Genomic DNA, 23208 nt, shown 5'->3' with positions numbered 1-23208 from the left:
CACCTAATGTTTCACAGATTGAGTATCTTCAGTTATGATCAGTTTGCTTAAAATAGTTGGTAAGCAGATTATGTAGGCTTAAATAGAATTTTACCACTGAAATTCCCAATGCTGGAGACTGACTCCTCAGAAAAGATTAAGTGTGGAACAAACCTGTTGAATCTGTGAGCTTGCCTTCCAGCCATACTCCAAAGAGTTTACTCCAATTGCCTCCATAACACACACCCACAAACCACCACCCCCAGTCTGGAGCTCTCATAATTACAGAGTGAGAGGGGGACGTGCAGGATTGTGTTAGATTTCTAACCAGTCTAATACAATTAATTTGTCTCTGTTTTTGCAACGATAAAGGCACTGTAGGACTTCCTTGTCTTATTTCAAATGTGTTTGAAAATTGCTCCTGTTCAGAACATGACTGTGGGAATATGACTGTTTTGTTCCAAAACTCTGGAGATTTTGGAACAAAAGGAAACAAGACAATTTTCTTTAGAAAAGTGATATATCATCTAACACTTGTCACTATAGTTTTGCTCTAGAAAGAGCACTGTAAAAGTAACGTTTTTTTTCTGATCTCCCAAAATTAGTTATGGTGACAGTTTATCAGGATTTGTAGGACCTCTTCAAATGAGACCTAAGTACTGATTATCTACAAAAGTAATCCCTAATTTATGAAAGCAGAGAGAGTGGAGTCAGTGGGACATTTTACCAGAGGAAATAGCATGAAACTGCAATAACACAGGAATGTCTTTGGCAAGCAATAACCCCTTGTAGTATACTAGAATTCTGTTTGCAGAAGTTTAATTAGATTCATTAAAATTATTCAATACGACCTCTTTCTACATAATGTGATGAATTTTGGAATTTGCCATTGTAAACATGCAATCTATTATATAATTAATAATTAGAAATGTTAGTTTATGAAGACATTGCACAAGCCCACTTTGAAAACTGAGGTCTTCTCTCCAGTGTATTTATCTCCATGCAGCTCAATTTATCTCCTAAACAAGGATTTCCTAATAAAATACTGACTTAGCAGGAATTCCTTGAACTATTCCAAGGTTGTTCAGCACAGTCATTAATCATGAGGCATTTTTGAAACCAAGGAGAAATTCAAACTGTAACATAAACCTGTTTTCAACAAAGAGAATGAATTGACACTCTTTCAGTTCCTGTCAGATTACAAATGATGTCTGAACTGAATTCATGAAAGAATGTTTCTGTCACCTTTGCTCCTGTGAGAAGATTTGTATTGCTTGTTTGCTTGGTTTTGTTTATCATGGGTAACTCTTTAAGTGCTTCACTAGTTATTCAATTGTCCTTGTCATAATATTACCAAACCTAAATTTGAAGTTCTGCAGATAGGCTGTGTCGCTGCTATTTACACAGAGGTTTCTACATAAACCACTTAAGTGGAGCACTTGAAATAAAAGCTGTGTTTACTGGTTTGCTTTCTGGATGGGCAACACTTTTGTGCCCAGAGGTTTCTGGCTTTTAACAAGAGTCTGCTTGAAAACTTTTGCTTTGTGTGTTTCAATTGGTTGTTTCATCTTAAAACTTTAAAACTTGGGCTGTTGGTTGACAGGCTGGAATTTTTAGTATGTATGCTTGTGAAGAAGGCTTTGCCACTGGAGGGAGAGATGGCTGCATTCGGCTGTGGGACACTGAGTTCAAACCAATTACTAAAATTGATCTCAGGGAGACCGAACAAGGATACAAAGGTAATGAGCTATTCCTTTAATGGTTTTTCACATATCTGGATAATGGATTGTGACAGTATTTGATGTGAAGCATAGATGTCTCTGCATACTGCTGATTTTTTTTTTATTTAATGACTGTATTTATTTTTGGATCTGTGTTCCCGTCCCTCTCTGACAATTCTGTAACCTGTGGAGTGTTCATGATATAAACATGAACATATATGATATAAACATGAACATATATGTGGTTCATGATATAAACACAGGGATGAAATCACTGCTCCCCCCCCATGCAAATGCAAGAAGATAAGTAAGAACTAATTACACATCCTTAAGATGGGAGAATGAAGTTAGCCAATCCTTACTTAATTAACTACTTGCAATTCATTTAACTAATTGAGATTTTTGGAACCGAATACTCAGAGATGCTGACCATCTGAACACTCCACTCATGCACTTGGAATGGTAGCACTTGGCAGATTTGTTGGAGAGAATGTTTTTGAGCTGGTGATAATCACATTTGTTGAATCTAATCCTGCTTCCTGTGAGCTCAGTCATCACTTTATTTTATGCTTTGAAGCACTTATGATCTCATGGATCATAATGCACACTTTATCAAGGGTGTAGTGTTCACTCATGGAATTTAGCCCTCAAAAAGTTGTCCAAGACACCCAAGCAGCAGTCCCTATACTCTGCACTCCTGTCTTTATGTAGTTTTTTGCAGCTCAAATCATAATGTTTAGCATGAATTTCAAGAAAACAGTAATAACAAATAACACAAAAGCAAAGATCTGGGCAAGTGAAAACTGCCTTTGAGGTTACTCCAAACATCTGGAATTGGGGCTTCATTTTCAGTTGTCATTGGCACTGATGAATTTAAGCACATCTGTAGCCTCGAGCAGTGGTGCAGTCTTAATGCTTACCTGGGACCTTCTGTCCCTCTCTTTCAGTTATTTTTCTAAAGCATTTTGCAAAGGCATTGTCTGTCAAACAAACCCTGAGAGCAGATAATCTTTCTTCATGTGCAGTATGTTCACAGACAACATTGCCTTTCCCACATCTAAAGGTGTGTTTGTATTCTAAATCTTAACAATGTCCATCTTCCACCAAATTCCAATCTGAATTCCATTGTGTGGTCATTGGTGTGTACCAAGAAGGAGATGAAAGTCAGAACCTCAGTATGAATTTAACTAAGTCATAAAATGGCATTAGAAAAATTAAAAGCTGTTGGAAAAGGACAGGAAAATAAATTAGGATTAATTTAACTTTCTTAGGAGATGAGAATATTTTATTTACGTGACCAGTATTTTACTGCATTATGTATTTGGTTCCAAAAAATGTGAAAATGATGGTGTGGGTGACCTTGACTGCATGACAAATGGAGTTTTATTCATTAACATCTCACAGCATCTAGATCTACTATCCAAATGTTTTTTCATGTAGTGGAACAGAAAATACAAACCCTGCAAGCAGTTGACCAGAGAGTGCTACCAAATTGATCAGCCTGCTGAGAGGGTGTTTTTAAGTTTGTGGGCAGTAAAATTCCAACTGCAAAGTAGGAATCAGATTTGTGGAATAAGATCAAATTCTCTTAAAGTTATACAAAGCAAAATTCTGTTGGTTTGGGGAGAAGGGATATCTTTTTAATGTTTATTTTAATAATCCATTTTGATTAAAGTAGAGAAGTGTGATAAATGGGCACAAACCATTTAAATTCACTATTAAGATTTTATTTGAGTCCATGAAAAAGTAAAGCTCTGGAAAAAGGAATAAACCAGCTTCAGTCACAGGAACCCCTTGGCTAATATAAAATTTAGATCTTTAAATCCTGTGAAATGGAGCTGGTTTTTAAATTCCCAAGGTGGGCAGCAAGCATGTTTTCTCAGGATTGAGATTTCTCTTTGTGTGCCAAATGGAGAAAATCAGACAGAACTGCCTTGAGCTTTGAATCATATGGGATGTTCTGTGTGAGCCCGTGCCCAAGATGTCAGTTGGGAATGACCTCTGGAATTCCAGCAGTGTTGGCTGTGGCCCTCTGGCACAGCTGGCACTGAGGGCAGCTCCTGCTGTGCCCCCAGGCCTGTCCATCCGCAGCGTGTGCTGGAAAGCCGACAGGCTCCTGGCAGGGACACAGGACAGCGAGATCTTCGAGGTGCTCGTGAGGGAGAGGGACAAGCCCATGCTGATCATGCAGGGCCACTGTGAGGGGGAGCTCTGGGCCCTGGCAGTGCATCCCAAGAAGCCTTTGGCAGTCACTGGCAGCGACGATCGCTCCGTGCGGTAAGGCTGCACTGGTTTTGTTGATTTCATTACTTCACATGTACCTTAATTTGTAATGGATTGACTTGCTGGCCTTATGGTCAGACTCTGTTAAGATAACATTCCCCCTCCCCCTGATTTTTTCTTAGCAACTTTGATTTTTCTCTCTAGTTTTCATATTTGGGTGCCACACATCATGTAAAAATAATCAGAATTTATGTTCAAAATGTGCTGGATTTATATCTTCTGCTTGTATTATTGATTTATTCCTGCTGTGTACAGGGGATCTAAATGGGGAATGGTCACCTAATACTTCTCTTCTGGTAATATGAAGCAACAGCTTAAAGCCTAAATACTTTTGTTCAGTGTTTTACTCAGAAGGTATCTGCCTCAGCCTCAAGTATTTAGGAAATCTGATCTAAAACCAATTCAGTTAAATTGCCATAAAATTAGGTTAATGAAAATGCACCGACATCATAAGAGGAAATGGAGGGACAGATACTGATCACTTCTGTCTGTGACCAGTGACAAGACCCAAGGGAAAAGGTGATGCTAAGTCAGGGGAGGTTTAGAATGGATATTAGGAACAGGTTCTTTCTCAGAGGTGGGGGGGAGGCATTGACCAGGCTCCCAGGGAATGGTCACAGTCCTAAGGCTGCCAGAGCTCCCGGACTGTGTTTGGACAATGCTCCCAGGGATGCACGAGATAGGATTATTGGGGTGTCTGTGTAGGACCGGGAGCTGGACTGGTGATCCTGATTGGGTCCCTTCCAACTCAGGATATTCTGTGATCCTGTGTTTAGTTACACTGCTTGTGTCTTGAGGCTTTGCAACAGTGTTTTAAAATTTTGTCCACATATTTGTGGACATTGTCACAAATAGGATGCTCCTTTTCCTGTCTGTGTTAAAAGCGGGCATATTGATTAGCCTCGGGGAGAAAAAAGGCATTTTGCTGTGCATATTAAGACTTGGCTGTAGAGTTTGGAGGTCCAGCTCAGGCTCTTCCTGAGTCCACACCCACAGAGTTGCTGTGTGTTCTCACCTGAGCATGGACTGCTCAGTGAAAATGATTATTTATCTGTGATTAAAGAGATAGATTTTTGGCACTCAGGAAAATCCCTATCTCCTACCATATACTCAGCTTCTGACTACTGCTTCTTCAGATTGCACATTATGATTCACCTCTGCCTTGAGACTTGCTGCTCAGTTGGGATTTTTTCTTCCCTTTCACTTGTACTGATTTCCTGTACCTGCCATCCCTCATCTTATTCTAACCCCATTTAAAATCCAAGTGTGAAACCCACAGAACTGCCAGTTGTTCTCTACATTGTGTTTTCTCCCTGCTTCCCACAGGAGAATTATTTCTTTCAGTTTCTGCAATGCACAAATGGTCTAGTCTGCTGGGGTTTGCCTGCCCAGTGTTACAGACAGGCACAAGTGTCCTGGCAGGATGCAGGTCAGTTCTGGAGGAAGGACTGCAAAGCTGGGATTAGCATTGCACTGCCCTCAAGCCAATAAGCTCCATTAAGATGGGATTTCTTGTCTTGGGCTCATCCTGTGGTGAGCAGAGTAATTCAGCTCCTGGAGCTGGAGAAGGTGCTGCTGACTCAGAGCCTGACCCAGCTCGTGCCCCTCCAGGAAGCACTGCAGGATGATCTGTGTGCACATCAAACCTTGATTAGTGCTGCTCTTATCATTCTTATCTCTGTTGGAGCAGTTATGATATCCCTGATGTCTTTGGGTATGCCATTCTCTCAAGTCTGCAGAGATTTTACTGCCCAACATCACACATCTTTGAGCTGTTTGAGCACTAGAGAGGATGAGATTTGAATGCTAGTGGTTTTTTTTTATAGACTATGGCTTCATGTGAGGAATTCCAGTGAGTATGAGTACTTTCATTAAGATAAAAAAGTACACAAAAGGATTTTCCTACAATTTTTCTGTAATACTTAAATTGCATCAACCAGATGTTTCTGTATTGCCCTTCATTGGGTAATTTTTCTTAGTATTTGATTATCACACTATTTTTCAAAGAGTGGGTATGTAATAGAAATCTTAATTGGTTTAGAAATAAAAGTATTTAGTGAGTCAGATGGTATTCCTGTGTCTGGGATGTCTAAATGAGAAGGGGAGTTATTGTGTTTTTCCCTAGCCTAACTGAGAGAAGTCTCTAGCCAAATATAGGTTTCTAACATTTTAAATTTCCAAAGCAAACCATCTCAGCTAGGAAAGCTGCCTGTTCCCTGTCTCTTACCACAGAAACAGGGAAAAACTGTCATTCTCTGAAGGCATAGAGAATTATTTATTACATGTATTAAATAAACTGTCATGTTTTGCAATTAGGCTTCCAGAGTATTGGACAAACTGATTTATGAGGATGCAACAATTTTCTTCAAAATCTTTCCAAAGCCTTCCTGGTTCATTCTTGTTATCTTGGGCTCACAGCTTCTGCCTTGAGAGACTGCAAGATTCTTGATTGTACTTCATGTTTGTCTTTGAATACAGTTGTAATGTCTTATATTCATTTATTTTCCACCTTCTTTTCAGGCTCCGTGCAAGCCTGTGTTTATGCTGTTTATTCCAGTGTCGCAACAGAACTTCTTCTCCTTTGGAGCCTCTTGTGTTCCCAGTGCCTCTCAGCTCCCTGTGCAGAGCTGAGCTCAGTGACATCCATGTCCTTGGTGCCAGTGACTTCAGTAAAAATGGGAATTGTTATTGTTCTAGAGCTTTTACTGTAACTTCCATCCAGCCTGGATGTTCTTTTCGGTCCAGCTTTGATCTATAACTCGGTCCAGTGTCATGTTACAGTTCTTGCACAAATTGTTCTTTTCTCCAGTTTAGCACATAATCACATCTAGTAATTCATAATTCACATATTTTACTGAAGATGCTAACAATACATTACATTGATGGTTCTATTGTCTACCCTGAGAGAGGTATTTTATGCATTTTTCCCCATTATTTAAATTGTTTTTTAAATATCTAAGTCTTGCAGACTACTGAGATCTAATGGGTTAACCTGTAGTGATTTGGGAAGCTCCTTCCATTCCTTCAGAAAAATGTAGGGGCATTATTTGCCTTTATCTTAGGACATAATTTACTGGTTGATTTTTTTTAATTGCATTGATATGAATGAGGGAACCAATATGCAGTTTTATCTCCTAGCTCATTCAGAGTTAGGACAAGAAAGTCTTCCCTGTGGTTGGAATGTTGATGTTCCCCGAGTGTTGCTTTTAGTGGAAAATTCGCTCTGAGCTGCATTGGCCCTTCATGTCTACAAGAGCTTCATTTTTATTATTCATTTTGGGGAATTCAATCAGATAACACTAAATCATTATGTAATTGAGCTTTACTCTGTTTTCTTCTACCACAGTTGTGTTCAGGTTGAAAGGAGCTCAATCCTTTACACAATATTAACACAAGGGGTGTGTGCAAGTGATTTTTCCAGCTGAGTTAGACCTTTGGGGTTCCTCTTGAAGACACCCAAATCCTGGGCAGTCAGGAAAAGCCCCCTCCTGGTTTTCCCTTCCCTTTGGGGCAGGTTATGGAGCCTTGCTGACCACGCCTTGATCGCTCGCTGCAATATGGAAGAGGCTGTACGGAGTGTGTCCTTCAGTCCTGATGGATCCCAGCTGGCACTTGGGATGAAGGATGGCTCCTTCATTGTCCTCAGAGTAAGGTAAGATGAGAAACTGCTGGGCATCTTATCAGAAGAAAAAGAAATAATAATTGCAGATGCATCCATATCCCTTTTAAGAGGTGGTAGTTTGGCAAAGAGGAGAAAATGTAATTAATTTCAAAGTATTAGCTCTTAGGAATAATGCTGATAAAATGTAAGATTTTCAAGTTTGGCTTTTTTCCTGTAGTCTGAAGTTATACAGGTATTTAGTGAGAAGAAATGTGCATAACAGAGAGAACATAATTTGGAGAGGGTTCTTCTTCACAGATGATGTATTTCCTGTTGTACACATACCAGGCAAAATAATTTGTGATCAAAAGATTTTTTTAAGTACTTTCAAGATAAACCTGGGTTCTACTTTTTGTGTAAGTGGGAAGCCTTTTCCTACATGGCTGCATCTTAAGCATTTTCTGTCTGAAATTCTGTTACGGAGGGCACACAAAAGCAGGTAGAGCCTTAAATTTGAAAGAAATAGAATGAAATAGCCAAACCTCCAGTATGATTTCAAAACACAAAAGCTGTTCTAATTGATACCTGGAAGAGTTTACCCCCTCCTGACTATTCTCTATATGTTTGCCAAACATATACTTAAAATACTTGGAACTTCAAACTGATAGGAGGGAAAAGCCTGGGAAAACCCCTATAATGCTCTGCTTTAATGACTTTAACAAAATTTAAATGAGCTGTTCATATTCATTTAAAAGCCTTCCCAATTACTATTTTTCTAAAGAAGTTAATCATCTTTGTCTCCCAGTAATCTTGTCCTTTTTCTGATGCCTCCTAGAAGTCTCTGCCTTGGCTTAGGAAAGGTTCTCCTTTCAGGACCCTGAAAGGTCCGTGCTCTGTGTGAGGATTTAAAAGATATATTTACAAAGTGTATCTCAATAAATTTGTGTTGGATGCTAGCAGTACTTCATTAGAGCAGGTGAAGAGAATGAGAACATTGTGGACAGGCAGAGTGGTTTCTATCTGCTGGTTAAAAAATGCTTAGAATCAATGGAAGCAATAGGAAGTTATCCACTAAAAAAAAGTATATTTAAAGTGAAATCTAATTTCTGTTGTACAGATGATTCAGTGCATCTATCTTCTTTATCTGTGGATTGCAAATTCCTGGGTTTCCAGTTGTCATTCTCCCCTCTGGCTCCTGCAGGGACATGACCGAGGTCGTTCACATCAAGGACCGCAAGGAGGTGATCCATGAGATGAAGTTTTCCCCAGATGGCTCCTACCTGGCCGTGGGCTCCAATGATGGGCCCGTGGACATCTACGCCGTCGCCCAGAGATACAAAAAAATTGGGGAATGCAACAAGTCCTCCAGTTTCATCACCCACATCGACTGGTCTGTGGACAGCAAGTTCCTGCAGACCAATGATGGTGCTGGGGAGAGGCTGTTCTACAAGATGCCCTGTAAGTTTACAAGGGGCTTGTGTTATGAACAATTAAATTTTGGTTTTTGTTTGAAGAGAACATCACAAATATGATACAAATATTACAGGGGAAAGTGGAATTTCCTGGCTGGAACCTGGAGAAATACCCACTGCTCGTTTTTTAAATCAGTACTCACTAAATATCCTCAGCTTTAAGGAAAAGATGTCTCTGCTCTGTAAATTATGTCTTTTTTCATAGCAACTTTTACACGTTGACTCGCACTCAGGTAACTACCAAAGCCCCTCTGTCCCTATTGTCCTTCCTTGGTGAATGATTCCTGTTAGTGATCAGAATATTTTTAAGAATGTAACTAAAAATAGGAGAACTGTTTGAGTCAGCTTGAATTGCTGAGGTTCTTAATGTAAAAGCTTGTTCGTAAAAACAACACGGATAACTAATTGGCTTATTCTCACTTTTATTTGAGAATGCTTTCTAATATTTAGAGGAAATTTTTGCAGAAGAGAGCTTTAGAAATAAAATTTTGGGCTCTTTTGAGTTAGTTTGGCAGCCTTCAATCAACTCTAATCCAGCCCCTGGAAGTAAAAAGTACCACAGAATGGCTGACTGACCAAATACTCACATTTCAGGGCCTTAATGTGGATCAAAAGTTCCTACTAGCACATGAGCATGATTTAAAATTATGTATTATTAACCTTCTAGCACTTGAAAGTGTTTGAGGGACTCATGCTATTCACAGTACTTTCTACTGAAGGCATTTCTTTGGTAGGTTTGGCATTATGACTTTCCACTTTCATGTTTTTAATCATGCCAATCCTAATTAGCATACTAAGTCTCATTAGAATTCTAATTATTTCTAATGCAGCTGCATTAGAACTCCTCAGATGTGTGATGTCCTCAAACATCACAAATGAGAGATTATAGAAATTTAAAGAAGATTGTGACTCTTCTTAATTGAGGTTAAAAATTAATTACAACTAGAATACCCAGATAAATATGATGAAAAGAAATAGAGTTTCTAAAAAGTAAATTATGAAATTGGTTTTTCACCTCCACACTTTCAGCTGGGAAGCATCTAACGAGCAAAGAGGAGATCAAAGGAATTCACTGGGCCTCATGGACCTGTGTGATGGGATCTGAAGTGAGTGGAATCTGGCCAAAATACACAAACGTCACAGATGTCAACTCTGTGGATGGGAATTACAACAGCTCTGTGCTGGTGACTGGCGATGACTTTGGGCTGGTGAAATTATTCAGATTTCCGTGCCTAAAGAAAGGTAAGGTGGAATTTTATATGTCTGAAAAATGCAAGACTAACCTCAACACCCTATCAGTGTATTTTGTAATGGTGGTTTTTCATTCTGGTATAAAATTCCAATTAGTTTGTGCACAATTCCTGCAAGTCTGAATGGAAACAGAGACCAGACTTTAACCCGCTCTGTGTAGCTGTTTTCACAAGTGTTGAGAATGTGTGGCTGCTTCCTCAGGATTTGCACTGTACCAAGCATAAAGTCAGCAATCCAAATCAAACAACCTTTTGCCTTTATGTGTGCTTCAGTGTTTAATTTGATATCACATCTCCGTGTATTTTCAAAATTTGTGTTTTAGGAAAAATGTTCACACTGGCATTCATGGCCAGAAAGGTGAAAATTAAACCTTGTGTGTGTCTGGTACTTCTTGCCAAGATTTAAGTACTTTTCTGACAACTGAAGGATATAATCCATATTATTTTATGCCACTTATTTTTATATAATAATTACCTTTGTATCACCATATCAAAAGAGGCATTTGAGTATTTTTTGGTTTTCAAATTTCACAAGTGTATGTTTCTATTAGGAATCTAACTTCATTAGTTATAAGGTTAATTTTATCCCTTACGTACCAACAGTTCTCTTGTTTTCAGGAGCTAAATTCAGGAAATACGTTGGCCACTCAGCCCATGTCACCAATGTGCGCTGGTCCCATGATTTCCAGTGGGTTTTGAGCACAGGAGGTGCTGATCACTCCGTTTTTCAGTGGAGATTTGTTCCAGAAGGGTTAACCAATGGGATCCTGGAAGCCTCTCCACAAGGTAAACATCATTTCTGTTCAAGTATTCATTAAATTAAATCAGCAGAGAATGAAGCACTGCTGGAAGAGCTTTTATTGATTTAACAGGAAAAAAAGTCATAATTCTTTGGAATTGAGTATACTCAGCATGTTTGAGACATTGAAGCTTTCAAAGACAAGCCCCGGTTTGGGCCACATTAAAAACTGCTGCAGTCTTCAATATTTGGGAATGTATAAGCAGCATTCCTCAAGGTGTGTGAAAGAAGACATTTAGAGGGACTGGATAATTAAATTTTCAACCTTAGCCATGTAACTTGCATTCAGAAGTCACACTACACCTGTTTAATTGTATAATTTTATTTTTCAGTGCAGTCTTACATATCTCAAAACAAATTTCTCATATTTATGCAGTAGCTGTACTTCAGATAGTCTTCTTGTTATAGTCATGATCTTTATAATATCCTACCAAAGCCATATGAGCTGTGTCATGGTGGTTGCTAAAATCAGGATTCCCTGTAGCAGAAGGGCAAAATTTCACTCTGTACATGCACAATCTTTTCTACATTACAGCAAATATTTTAAGCACAAAGATTGATAAGTGAAAGCTTTTATTTGTCGTTTCTGTGTTTGCTCTTCAGACCCTGTTTTGAAAGCAGAATTCTTTGATGCTGGAACTATACCAGTAGCTGTTCAGTGATTTTGCTTCTCTCTGCCACCTTCCTGCCCCCGGCAGGGAAACAGGAGAGACAGAAATGAAGCCTGACACAGTCAGCTCCCATAACTTCTACTAGCTGCTTGAGCTTCCAGACTTCTTGAATACTGCTTTGCCCATAGTCTAAATTATATAAAAATATCACATACTATTTTCCTGTGATTTTATGTGTTCTGTATATTGATTTTTTTTTTTTATTTAAAGCAGAGGGTGGTGTTGATTCCTACAGTGAGGAATCAGATTCTGATTTATCCGACGTGCCAGAGTTGGATTCTGACATTGAGCAGGAAGCTCAAATCAACTATGATCGCCAGGTGAGTGTGAAGTAACACACAGGGCCAATTACCTGGCAAGTTCCCATCATTGCTCAGCAAAGAGAGGAAGTTTACTGCTGACTCATAGACTGCTCTCAGTTATTTTGATGGTATTCAGCTGACTATGCAACCAATATACATAAACCCTTGAGCTGGGTTGCATTTGAAAGGGTTTGGAGAAAAGAATTTAAAAGTGTTTTGGGGATTGGAAGGTGATCTTTAAGGTCCCTCCCAACCCAAACCACTCCGTGATTTGGACCCTATTTACAAGTCACTTGAACCTGATTCCAAGAGCTGTTGTCATTCGAGTTGAGTGTTGCCTGTCCCCTTGTCCAGTGACCTCTCAGGTGCAATGTGGAAAGGTCAGAAATTCCTCAGAGCAGGACTGGGATCTTGTATTAAGGGGGAAAATCACAGAGTAAGTTGGTTCATGTTGATTTAAGGGATTTAATGGGTGGCGTGGGGCTGCTTTCTGGAATGTGGGAAATTCACCTCTAACATTCCGGGCTTTAGAAAAGGACATCCTTTATCTTTTCACCTCATTTTCTAGACTACAATAAATTGCATAGATCCTTCTGCCAGCAGTTTCTTTCACCTGTTTATTACAGAGATCAATAATGATTGACAATTTAAACAGATTTTGCCAAATTCTCTCCCTTTTCTCTCATTCACTCCCAGTTTCACTGGAGTGCTGGTCATTCTCCTCCCCTCCTCCTCCTGATTTTCTGTCTGTATTCAAATCAGTCATCATCCTCCTCCACACTGTCTGTATGTCAAAAAGGACATCTGGGTTTAAAAACTAAAAGTGACAATATCATTGCAGGCAGTTCAACAGCAATATTCCAAGCATGGAAATGCATGGAAAACCAGAAGAATCTTTAAAATAGCATCTCTGATGGTAAATGTGAGACAGCCCCAAGCAGAAGCTTCATTTAGCATTTTGTTAAAGGAGATAATTGACAAAAACACAGGGAAATAAAAACATTAATATTATTTTGAGAATTGCGGTTTGGTTTGGGTTTTTTTTTTCTTTTTAATATTATGGCTGAAGCAGCAGAGAGGATACTACATTTTGAGATGCATCAGAACATGATGCTCCAGTATTTTGTTTCACAGAATTTGTTTCTTTCTTTTCCTTCCTCCCAAAAATCCAGTGTTGCTTCTTGGAAGTCATTTTTCTGTGGGAGTGGAAATTTCATTGTCCATTTGTCCAAGAAATGTAGGCACAGAAAACAAACACTAAAGCTACATTTCAGCATTGTGATGGATTTTGTTTGGGAATGCTTCAAACATCTTTAGCAGAGTTTTAGCATTTCTAAAGTGTTTAAATGGAAGGTATTTTGTGTATTTATAGATCTGTAATTGTACTTTGGGATTCTGGACACATTGGCAGGTTGCAGAAGTGGTTTTGGTTCCTGTGTATTTCACCATAATCTTGAGATAGAAGTAGTTCTTCATGCTCAGCTTTGAGTTTGGACACTGAAGCACAGATGAAATTAAAAAACACCTGGAGACTCCCAGTCACCATTTGCATTGCTTTTCAATAAGTGATACTGGAATCTTCTAAAAAGAATATGCTCTGCTGCTCCAGATTGCTGTTCTGGACCACTTGGATCAGGAGAATTCATTATCCAGAAAACATTTATCATCATCTGAAGGCTGGGGACAATAGTGCCTTGCTCTGCATTGTAACACTGTACATCACATTAACATATATTAAATTTCATGCTTAAAGTCATTTTCACTCATACATACAAATATTTAGAAAACCAGAGATGTGCAATTAACTTAAGCAATTCTTCTTTAGGTTTACAAAGAAGACCTACCTCAGCTGAAACAGCAAAGTAAAGAGAAAAACCATTCTGTGCCCTTCCTTAAAAGAGAGAGAGCACCTGAGGACAGCTTGAAACTGCAGTTTATACATGGGTAGAGTAATATCAAATATTTGCTATTTTTTATTGCTTGATATTGCTGGGATATTCTAACAACTCGGAGCATAAGCAAAACATTTTTTGGTGCTTGCCCACAATTAATTTGTTTGTCATTGTTACTGTGGTAATTCTTAGAATATCAGATGTAGATTTTCTATTTTCAGTAGTATTTCAGGCTGGATAGAGCTCTGAGAAGCCTGGTCCAGTGGGAAAGGTCCCTGCCTATGGAAGGAGGTGGAACTGGGTGATCTGGGTGGAACTGGTCCCTTCCAACCCAGACTATCCCATGATTCTCTTTGTTAAGGAACCAGGGGAAGCTTATAACACTGATAAATAATACATCACTGTTGAGTTTTATGAAATTACATTTTATACTTGTTGCTCACTACACCTGATGTTTTCTGGATTCTCTGTTAATTGCTTGTGATAGCTGTGATTCGTTAAAATGCCTGACAGATTTCTGCTCCAATCCAATTCCTTATGAAGCTTACCTGGACACAATACTATGTAAAAGATACAGCCTTTTTGTGAAATCAGTGCTGATTTAGGAACTGAGTGCAAAGTAGCCCTTGAGAAGATTCCTGAATTCCTGGTCTTGGGGGGAGCAGTCTCTGTGATACTTCTGAGCTTAAGCTGTCACCACAGGACTCCTTTCTTTTAACACACAAATGATTTGTAGCACAGATTTCCCGAGCAGTTGTGGGGCAGCCACAAGGTGTTTGGTGTTTGCTGCAGGTACAGGGGCTATGACTGCAGGAACAACCTGTTCTACACGCAGGCAGGGGAGGTGGTTTATCACATTGCCGCTGTGGCCGTTGTCTACAACCGGCAGCAGCACTCGCAGCGCCTCTACCTCGGCCACGACGACGACATCCTCAGCCTCAGCATCCACCCCATCAAGGACTATGTGGCTACTGGGCAGGTGGGGAATTCAAAGTGATAGCAATACTATTTTATATAGAATTAGAAAAAATGCCATTCTCCGTTTTCTTAAGTGCATTGTTTCCTCCTAAATATGGGCAAACTGAATGGTTTTTCCTATTTCCCTGCCAAAACTGTTGGAGGTGATTACGAAACCGTTCCTATATAATATAAACACTGCCAGTCTTGTGCTGTGGCATTCAAAAATCTTATATTTACTTTTAATCTCTCATGTAAAACACAGGAGCTGCATTTTAGATCCTTCCTAGGTTTTGGACTTTCGTGACTCAGTTACAGTATTTTTGTACTGTAGGAGCTTTCAACAGCCTTGCTCAGATAAAAGCTGATGGGCACTTTCCTGATATCTGGTACTGAATATGATGTGTTCAGTGTATACATATTCATTTAGACATTAGTTTAAATGATACAATGAATATTCTGCTGGCTAGTGATAGTTTTAGAGACGATCCACTGATATTTCTCTGAATGAGAAAATAAATCTTGAAAAATATAAAATAGGGCAAAAGACAAACCTCTGTATAGTTTTAAAGATATGATAATGCTAATTACTGTTGTTGGCTTTGAAATTCTGTGTGCAGAGACCCTAATTAACCCTCTGATCTAGGTTGGAAGAGATGCTGCTATCCATATTTGGGACACCCAGACCCTGAAATGTTTGTCATTGCTCAAAGGCCAGCACCAGAGAGGAGTGTGTGCACTGGATTTTTCAGGTAAGCCACAGCCTATGTTTATCTAAATTATTTATTTAAAAGCAGTCCTTGTGATGCAATGTTAATTCAAAGAAGTGTAAAATTACAGCCAGTACCAATTTTACATGGAAGCTTGCTGACCTGGGATAAAAATAGTGTGTGTAGTGAAGTCAGTTGTGGGCCTTTGGTCACTAGGTCAATGGTTGATTTTGGTGGTGTCTAGTAGATAATGCCAAGTGTGCAGCTAGAATTGTGATCACTGTCCACATAGTGGTGTGAGAATTTTAAAGCAGGCAGGATGGTGACTCAAAGCATATGAATGAGTTGGAAATGTCACCTCTGGGCTCATCCAGTTCTTTGCATTTGCTAACAATTGCCACGTTTTTCAGTTAGTTTACAGAAGAAGTAAATATGACAAACAGTTGTCTGCTGTCTCTCCCACAGACAGCTTGTCTTTCCAAGCTGGCTGCCATAAGCTGTCTCAGTTTTTAAGGGATAATTCCTGTGTGCAGCACTGAAGAATATCATCCATATGGTAGGGACTTAAATACTACTGTGTCTTCATAAAAGGGCTTGAAAATTCATTCTCCCTTCTTCTATTTAAAAAATTAAGATATTACTTTATCTGAACTATCCTCTACTTGATCTGATTTTTTTGTTCAATTAAACATAGCTCATTTCATATTCTACTCTCCAAATATGTGGTAAGAATTTATTAGGATGTAGATCACATTTGTAAAACAAGGCTCTACAAAAGAAGTTTGACTTCCAAAGATAAATCTGTGGAACTTGGTCATATTGCATTATCAGGAGAGGAGCCATGGTGTTCATCCAAGAGCTGGAATTCAAATGTGAAATTGCTGACCCACTGTGGTATGTAAGCTCATTCTGAAAGGAGATAAAGTGCCAGAAGGAGGAAAAATGGATAAGGATGATTTATGTGCATAGATGTCAATAAACTTCTTGTTAAGATCCTTAATTGAACAAATGTTCCTATATTTGAAAATACTTTGTGGTTTGCATTTTTAACACCAAGTAAATTCCTGTCCAAGTAGGAATATTCTGGATCTTGGAACCCATGTACCTGTAAAGAATAAACTGGCCAAATATTCTGTGGGCATAAATATGTAAAACAATACTGAATGTCTTTTAAAAAGTAGCCACCACTCAATATTACAGTGTTGCTTTAGGACCTGACCCTGAGAATAATGCACACACTGCATTCCTGACTGGCATTAACTGGGATTCTTGGCATAGACAAGGACAGAGAGCTGAGCAAATGTGCACCTCCCTGCAGCATCAGAAGCTGCACTGCCCTATATAGGGGATTTGCATTGTCTTAATAACAGAGGTTTCAAGATTAGGTTCAGATCACACTATTTGGATCTTAAAGATAGAAATCTGGAGCTCCCAAGATTTTCTAGCTGTAGCTGATGCAGCAGCTGACTCTTTTCCCCCAGTTCTCTCTGCCCTCACTACCTCTCTAAAACATCATCTACTCCCCATTTCTGAAAGCTGAGTCCTTCTTGTACAACCCTTCTCATGACACTGTGATTCCAAGAGAATAATTTCATTCCTGCAACGTTTTGTTGTGCCCTCTGGTGGCTAATTTAACATTTATACCTTGGGATATTGTTTGGAAACCTCCTGTTTCAAGTGAATAAAGTTAAAATTGTTGTATTGTCTGGGGATTCTTTTAGTAAACTCAGTTTTGGTTTCTTGTCTTGTATTTTAACTTCTTTTCTTCCTACCTTATTCTGCTTCTTCCACTTGGTCCTGTTTATTTCTTACTGATTCTTAAATTCCCCTCCTCCTTCTTGACTTGCTTCTAGTAGGACTCAGTTATTAAAGTCTGTAAGAACTTAGCCCTATGAACTCTGCAGTAGTTCTGATGGAGTAATTTACACCGGTGACTATTTTTCTTCTTGAAGTCAAATATGCCCAAGCTTAGAGTCCTTCACACCATTCATTTCTATGAGAAGCCCATTCCCAGATCAGTGCTCTTGTTCAGATTCTACCCAGCTCTGCTTCCTCCAACTGTGACTTTTCTACAGTTAAAACTACCAAGCAGGTGATCGGCTCTTCCTACACTCTATAAATTGTCTTGTCATAAGCTGCAGTAATCATGGCCCAGTTTTAAAAACGTCATAGAATTTCAGGACAGAATTTTGTCTCTAAAACTTTGTTAGAGATGGTTGTGTTTATCATTATTATATACATGTGGCAAGAGTGCCTGGGTACTGTTGAATTATGGATTATTTTCTCTTCTGGCTTTACTTCCTCTCATTATCAGTCCTGCTGTGTCTTTCCTGCAGTGGAAGCGAAGATAGCCAGCAGTTATTTTTAGCCTTAAAATTTTATTGTATGTATTTATAGTTTCATCACCCTGCCTATGAACATTTCATACACTAGTAAATCTCTGTACCATTTCAAGCAGAGAAAAGAAGCATTATCTATCAGAAATATTTCAAATAAAATGCAATGTGAATTTAAAGTGCTTGAGCTTTATGAAATTGAATTTCATTGCCTTGTTTGATCCTCCCTATTTTCCTTGTGCTTACACACAGGAATGTTTTGTGTCTGCCTTTGGAAAAGACCTGAACTCCAATTTCTCTATTAGTTTGGGGGATTTTTTGCCTCATTTGTAATGCACCATTAGAAATTCAGTTTGCCATGTGACTGTTGGTTCATTGCCTGTTACATTTTCAGCTAAAGCCTTAGAACCATTAACACTCAATATTGCTTCTGTATAGCTGATGGGAAATGTTTGGCATCTGTTGGGCTGGATGATAACCATGCCATTGTGTTTTGGGACTGGAAAAAGGGAGAAAAGCTGGCAACAACCAGGTAAGGATACCCACAGTTTAAAATCCCCTCTGATTACTTTTTTTTCCTGAATAACATCATTCACATTTTTTCTATGAACAAAGAAATAAAGCAGAACTCCCCTCTGAAAACAGGATGGTGTTTCAGAGAAACATATCCAGAATAAAAATCTGGGGGTGCACAGCCCAGTGTTTGGAAATTGTGAGAACTGTTTCTGTCAGGCGTTACGTATACTTTCTGTTGAGAGAAGCTACATTAGCACTGTAGTTTGTTTCAAGCTTTTCAAGTGAAGTTTAATATTTTCTTCCAGTTTCGTGTCCTGGCTTAGGGCTGAAGTCACTAGTGGTGTAGTTTCCTTTATGTGTTTGAAGACATGCTGGCTTCCATCAATGACCAGATCACTTTCTAAAAAGAAAAAAGAGTTCCCTCTATTCTATATATACATGTATTAATTTTTTCTCAATCCCTGATGATCCTGCCTTTCTTCTGAGGCAGCTTTTTCTGAGCTCTTTAATTGCCAACTGAAAGCTCAGTTAATAACCCAACAATGAAGAGTTCTTTGCGCTTTCTTGAAGGGACCAGCGTTGGGAAGAGAATTGGATTAAAGTTACATGTTTGCTAGTTTGCACTCAACTATTGGATTGCAGCAGTAGTTGTTCAGTGAGGGAGAATCAAACTGTTTGAGAACCTGCTTTCTGGACAAAGGAAGTGTGCCCCTGGTCACTAGGATTGAGCAGAATTCCTGTGAGTGTGGATGCATGTACCAGAAAGACAAGGAGAGAATTCCATATATTCTCTGCAACCATGTAACGTAGCACTGCTCAGTAGAAATTGTTAGTATAGCTGCAAAAAAGTGCCTGTGAAAGGTAATTTACTTTACTATATGGTAACATGTTGCAGAAGAAATGAGATTTTCTGGTGGCAGCAGTCTCTCTTAGTAGTGTACCTTTGCTGAATAAATCAGTGTTTTACTCCATGTGCGTGTGCCACAGTCTGTTAGCTCTACAATTTTATCTCAGACATCCATTTTATTAGGTAGTGAGGGTTTAAATCCTGTCTAAAATCTGTGCTGGAGGCTTTGCATAGCAACAGCCCTGGCTGTGTTGTAAAACGTGACATTTTCCTGGGCTTTGCAATCCCAGTTCTGCTGTCCCCAGACAGATTGTGCTTGACTTGCAAGCAAAGAAATACTTTATATTTTCCCACGCTGACCTTTAAGCTTTTAAAAACAAGATAGTGATAAACTCTGTCACTACCTGGCTGCTGGTGCTCCCAGGACAGATAAAATATGGAGCACTTGGGTTCTTTTCACTATGTAATGCTGCATGTATCCAATGGATCTATAATTGCTAATCTGTTATCTTGGAAATATGCAGGGTCCTCACAGAGAGCAGAAAAATGAACGTGTCTTCTAAAATGTTCCCATTTAAACTATTGTCTAGATTTTAGCACTGCCTAAAAGCAAGTCCCCTGTTCTGGTGAGCACAGGAGGACAGAGAGACAAAAGCCCTCATGTGGCCTTTGCATGCAAGAATAAAAGAACATCTCTTTACGATCATATGGACCCATATAAACCTGAAAACTGTGTCAATTCACCATATACAGACACTCATTATGTTTATTCTGCAGTTATATTTACTTTTTGTTAATGTTCTTTTTGCTTAATCTTTCTAGGCTGATTTATTTCAGCATGACTTCTCAGTTTGATGGGCTTTTTTTTTTTTTGTTTGTTTTTTTGGGTTTTTTTTTTTTGCAACATTAAGAACACTCTTATTTATTTGCTCTAATTGTTTCAGAGCTAAATTATGCAGCTTGTTTCACTGTCCTGGCTTTCCTAGCTCCTAATTCCATTAAAATCCTTATTGAGTAAGTTGGAACCAAACACTTCTGCACTGGAGGATGATGTGCTGCAGATGTCAAAGGTGGCCAGGGCTGCTTTGTATCCAGACTGATCCACTAAAAGGGAATACTGACCCTGAGAGGAGTTTCAGAACCATGGGATTTTCTAGATCTGCTGAGCCTGTCAGGAAAGAAGTGACTTAATCCTAGCACAAAATCTGCAGATGTATAGTGAAAAGATTGTGCTTCCTGCTTTGGGGGTTTTATAAAACACTGAGATAGATATAATTAATGCTTTAAACCTGGGAGTATTTTTTCCTTTGATAAGACCCAGGCTTGTACATTTCCATAAGTACATCAACAAGCATAACTTTAGTTACCCAAGAACTAAACCTGGAGGTGAATGTGATGCTGAGTGAACTGCTTCATGGAAGTGAATTGCTTCCAGTTTTATAATTAATTATTTTATTTTCCATCTTCGAGCCCATAGATTAAACACTTCCTCGTTTTTCCTGTGAGGGTCTCTTTTAATGCTTATTGAGTTCTCATCCATTTAAATACTTACATTGACCTTTATGTCTTCTTTTAATTGCCTTGACCTTTATTTCCTGCTCCTTTGTTATGACTTAAATGAACTGAAATTCAGTGGGAGAGGATTTTATTCCCCACATTTCTGTAGTCCCCACATGGTGTATGCTCAAATTCTTCCTGCCAACTCCATGAGACAAACTCCCAGAATGAAACCCTTGCAGATTAGAAATACGGCTCTCTGCTTTTTGTTAGATGGGGAAATTATTTATATCAATGATTTAATTAGTTTGAAATGTTAGGTCATCTCTTGCCAAGCTTTTAAAATGTCTACCTCTATTGCAGGGGCCATAAAGAGAAAATATTTGTAGTGAAGTGTAATCCACATCATGTGGACAGACTAGTCACAGTTGGGATGAAGCACATCAAATTTTGGCAGCAAACAGGTACTGTGTTGAATATTTTATATTTGATTATCAAGGGAATTCTTGAATATTTTTAATACAGGAACATCATATTCCCAGTTTAAGAATTTTATTCGTTAAGCCTTTAAATTTTAACTAACTTTTAAGTTTTACCTTTTTTAAGTTTTAACTCATTTAGCCAGTTACCAAAATATTGAAGGGGTTAAAACCCACCTCTGAGTCAGCACATGTCACAATATTGCTTCCTCCTTGGAAAGAATTTCCAGTTAATTTTGTTTAAATTCTAATCATAATATTAAGGCATTATCCTAAGCAAGCATCCTTGGCTTCAAGAAAATCAGGTTCTGATTGAGGATATTTTTTATTCAGAACTGGATTTTTTGCTCTTCGTGACTTTTTAGATGTGCACACATGATACAAGTACTCAGAACATCTCAAAATTAGGTAGTTTTAAGAACTTCCTATACTTCATACCATAGTTTAAACATTCAAGTGATTCAGGTGCTCTCAGATTAATAATTATTTTTTTCTGGTTTTTTTTTAGTCTTTACGTTATTTTTGCAGTGATTACATAGGCTTGCATTGCTGTTTGCCAAATTCCATGGTAGAAATGCACGTTAAGCAACATCTTACTCCAATAATAGTCTCTTTGCAATAAAAATGGTGGGAACTTAATGTGGTGTCAGCTGTGAAGCCCACAGTGCCTTGACACAAGGCCACCTATGCAGATGATATTTTGTAATTTTATGTGTATTTTTGTCTAAGCATTGGTTCATGGGCCTTATGGCTGCTTCTGCTTTCTGACCCAAAGTAAGGCTGTGGTGACTGGCTTTTCAGACAACCAGAGGAGGAACAAACCCTGCCATTTATTCTGGGAAAATGCTGCCAAAAGCTCAGGATGCCAGGGGACAACTAAATCAATCTTCTGGTTGTGGTCACCTCTACAGAGAAGCAGCATGGCAGAAGCTGCTGTGGGTAAAAACCATCCTGCCAGACATTGCAGTAGTTGTTTTTGCATGTTTCCTCATCAGATTTCTCTCTTGCTTGGGAAGACAGTCTGAACACCTGAGACTGATCTGCTCCAGAGCTGTCATTGCTGGGTTCGCTTTCTTTGGTTGTGCTTTTCCCTTGTGTGCTGCTTTCTGCATTTCCATTATTAGGCAGCCACAGGAGATCTTGGGGTCGAACATTTGTCCTTTACAGCCCTGTGGCTACAAGCCAAACAGAACAGGCCTTGTGCTGCTGTTGCAGGTGGAGGCTTCACCTCCAAACGGGGCACATTTGGGAGTGTGGGGAAGCTGGAGACCATGATGAGTGTCTCCTACGGGCGCATGGAGGAGCTGGTGTTTTCTGGGGCTGCCACTGGGGACATCTACATCTGGAAGGAGACCCTGCTGCTGAGGACAGTGAAGGCCCATGATGGACCTGTGTTTGCCATGCATGCACTGGACAAGGTATCTATCACCTTCCTTCACCTTGATTTTTGTTGCTCTGGATGGATTTTAGAGATGTTTGTGATTAAACAAAGCCAGTAGGAATGAGTTCTGTTATTTGATGGACCTGGATTTGTAAGCATCCTGTTCCATGTACTGGTACCTGGCCAACAGCTTTCTGACCCCTAAAAATTCAGAATTTATTTCTCACTCTGCTCAGGAGTGTGCTTTTTATGTTTGTGTAAACCACAGGAGAGTAATGGCTAACATTCATTGCCTCTTCAAGCTGATCCCAAAAATATTAATGCATTACCAGTTTCCAAAATATGAAATGTGATTTTTAATAATATTATCATTGTGTCTTAGTCAAGACTTTATATATCCAAAGGTTTTGGGTTTTGAGTTAGCTATTCCAGATAACAAAAGAATTCTCTTTCAGTTGGATTAATGCATCTATAAAAGAAATGATGATATTTGCATCACAAAAATGAGCTTAGGA

General features: G+C 39.0%; 1 protein-coding gene across 3 annotated transcripts in view; it reads left to right on the top strand.

Moving 5' to 3' along the window:
* The window catches only part of EML6 (EMAP like 6), an 85142-nt gene that overhangs the window by 34913 nt on the left and 27021 nt on the right, over positions 1-23208 (top strand). For 2 of the 3 annotated variants that reach the window (XM_021537683.2, XM_077781998.1), the window contains exons 6-18: positions 1583-1718; positions 3776-3977; positions 7498-7635; positions 8786-9042; positions 10086-10298; positions 10925-11092; positions 11990-12096; positions 13904-14022; positions 14763-14949; positions 15574-15679; positions 18412-18505; positions 21197-21297; positions 22528-22730. In XM_021537683.2, the coding sequence (XP_021393358.1) occupies positions 1583-1718; positions 3776-3977; positions 7498-7635; positions 8786-9042; positions 10086-10298; positions 10925-11092; positions 11990-12096; positions 13904-14022; positions 14763-14949; positions 15574-15679; positions 18412-18505; positions 21197-21297; positions 22528-22730 (2031 nt within the window). Of the gene's footprint in view, positions 1-1582; positions 1719-3775; positions 3978-7497; positions 7636-8785; positions 9043-10085; positions 10299-10924; positions 11093-11986; positions 12097-13903; positions 14023-14762; positions 14950-15573; positions 15680-18411; positions 18506-21196; positions 21298-22527; positions 22731-23208 lie in introns of all 3 variants that reach the window. The other variant, XM_077781997.1, reaches the window with a different exon arrangement.

This window comes from Lonchura striata, chromosome 3 (assembly GCF_046129695.1).
Source record: "Lonchura striata isolate bLonStr1 chromosome 3, bLonStr1.mat, whole genome shotgun sequence".
Classification (NCBI taxonomy): Eukaryota; Metazoa; Chordata; class Aves; order Passeriformes; family Estrildidae; genus Lonchura; species Lonchura striata.
Note: the sequence above shows the minus strand (reverse complement) of the source record. Positions and strands in the feature narration are given on the sequence as shown.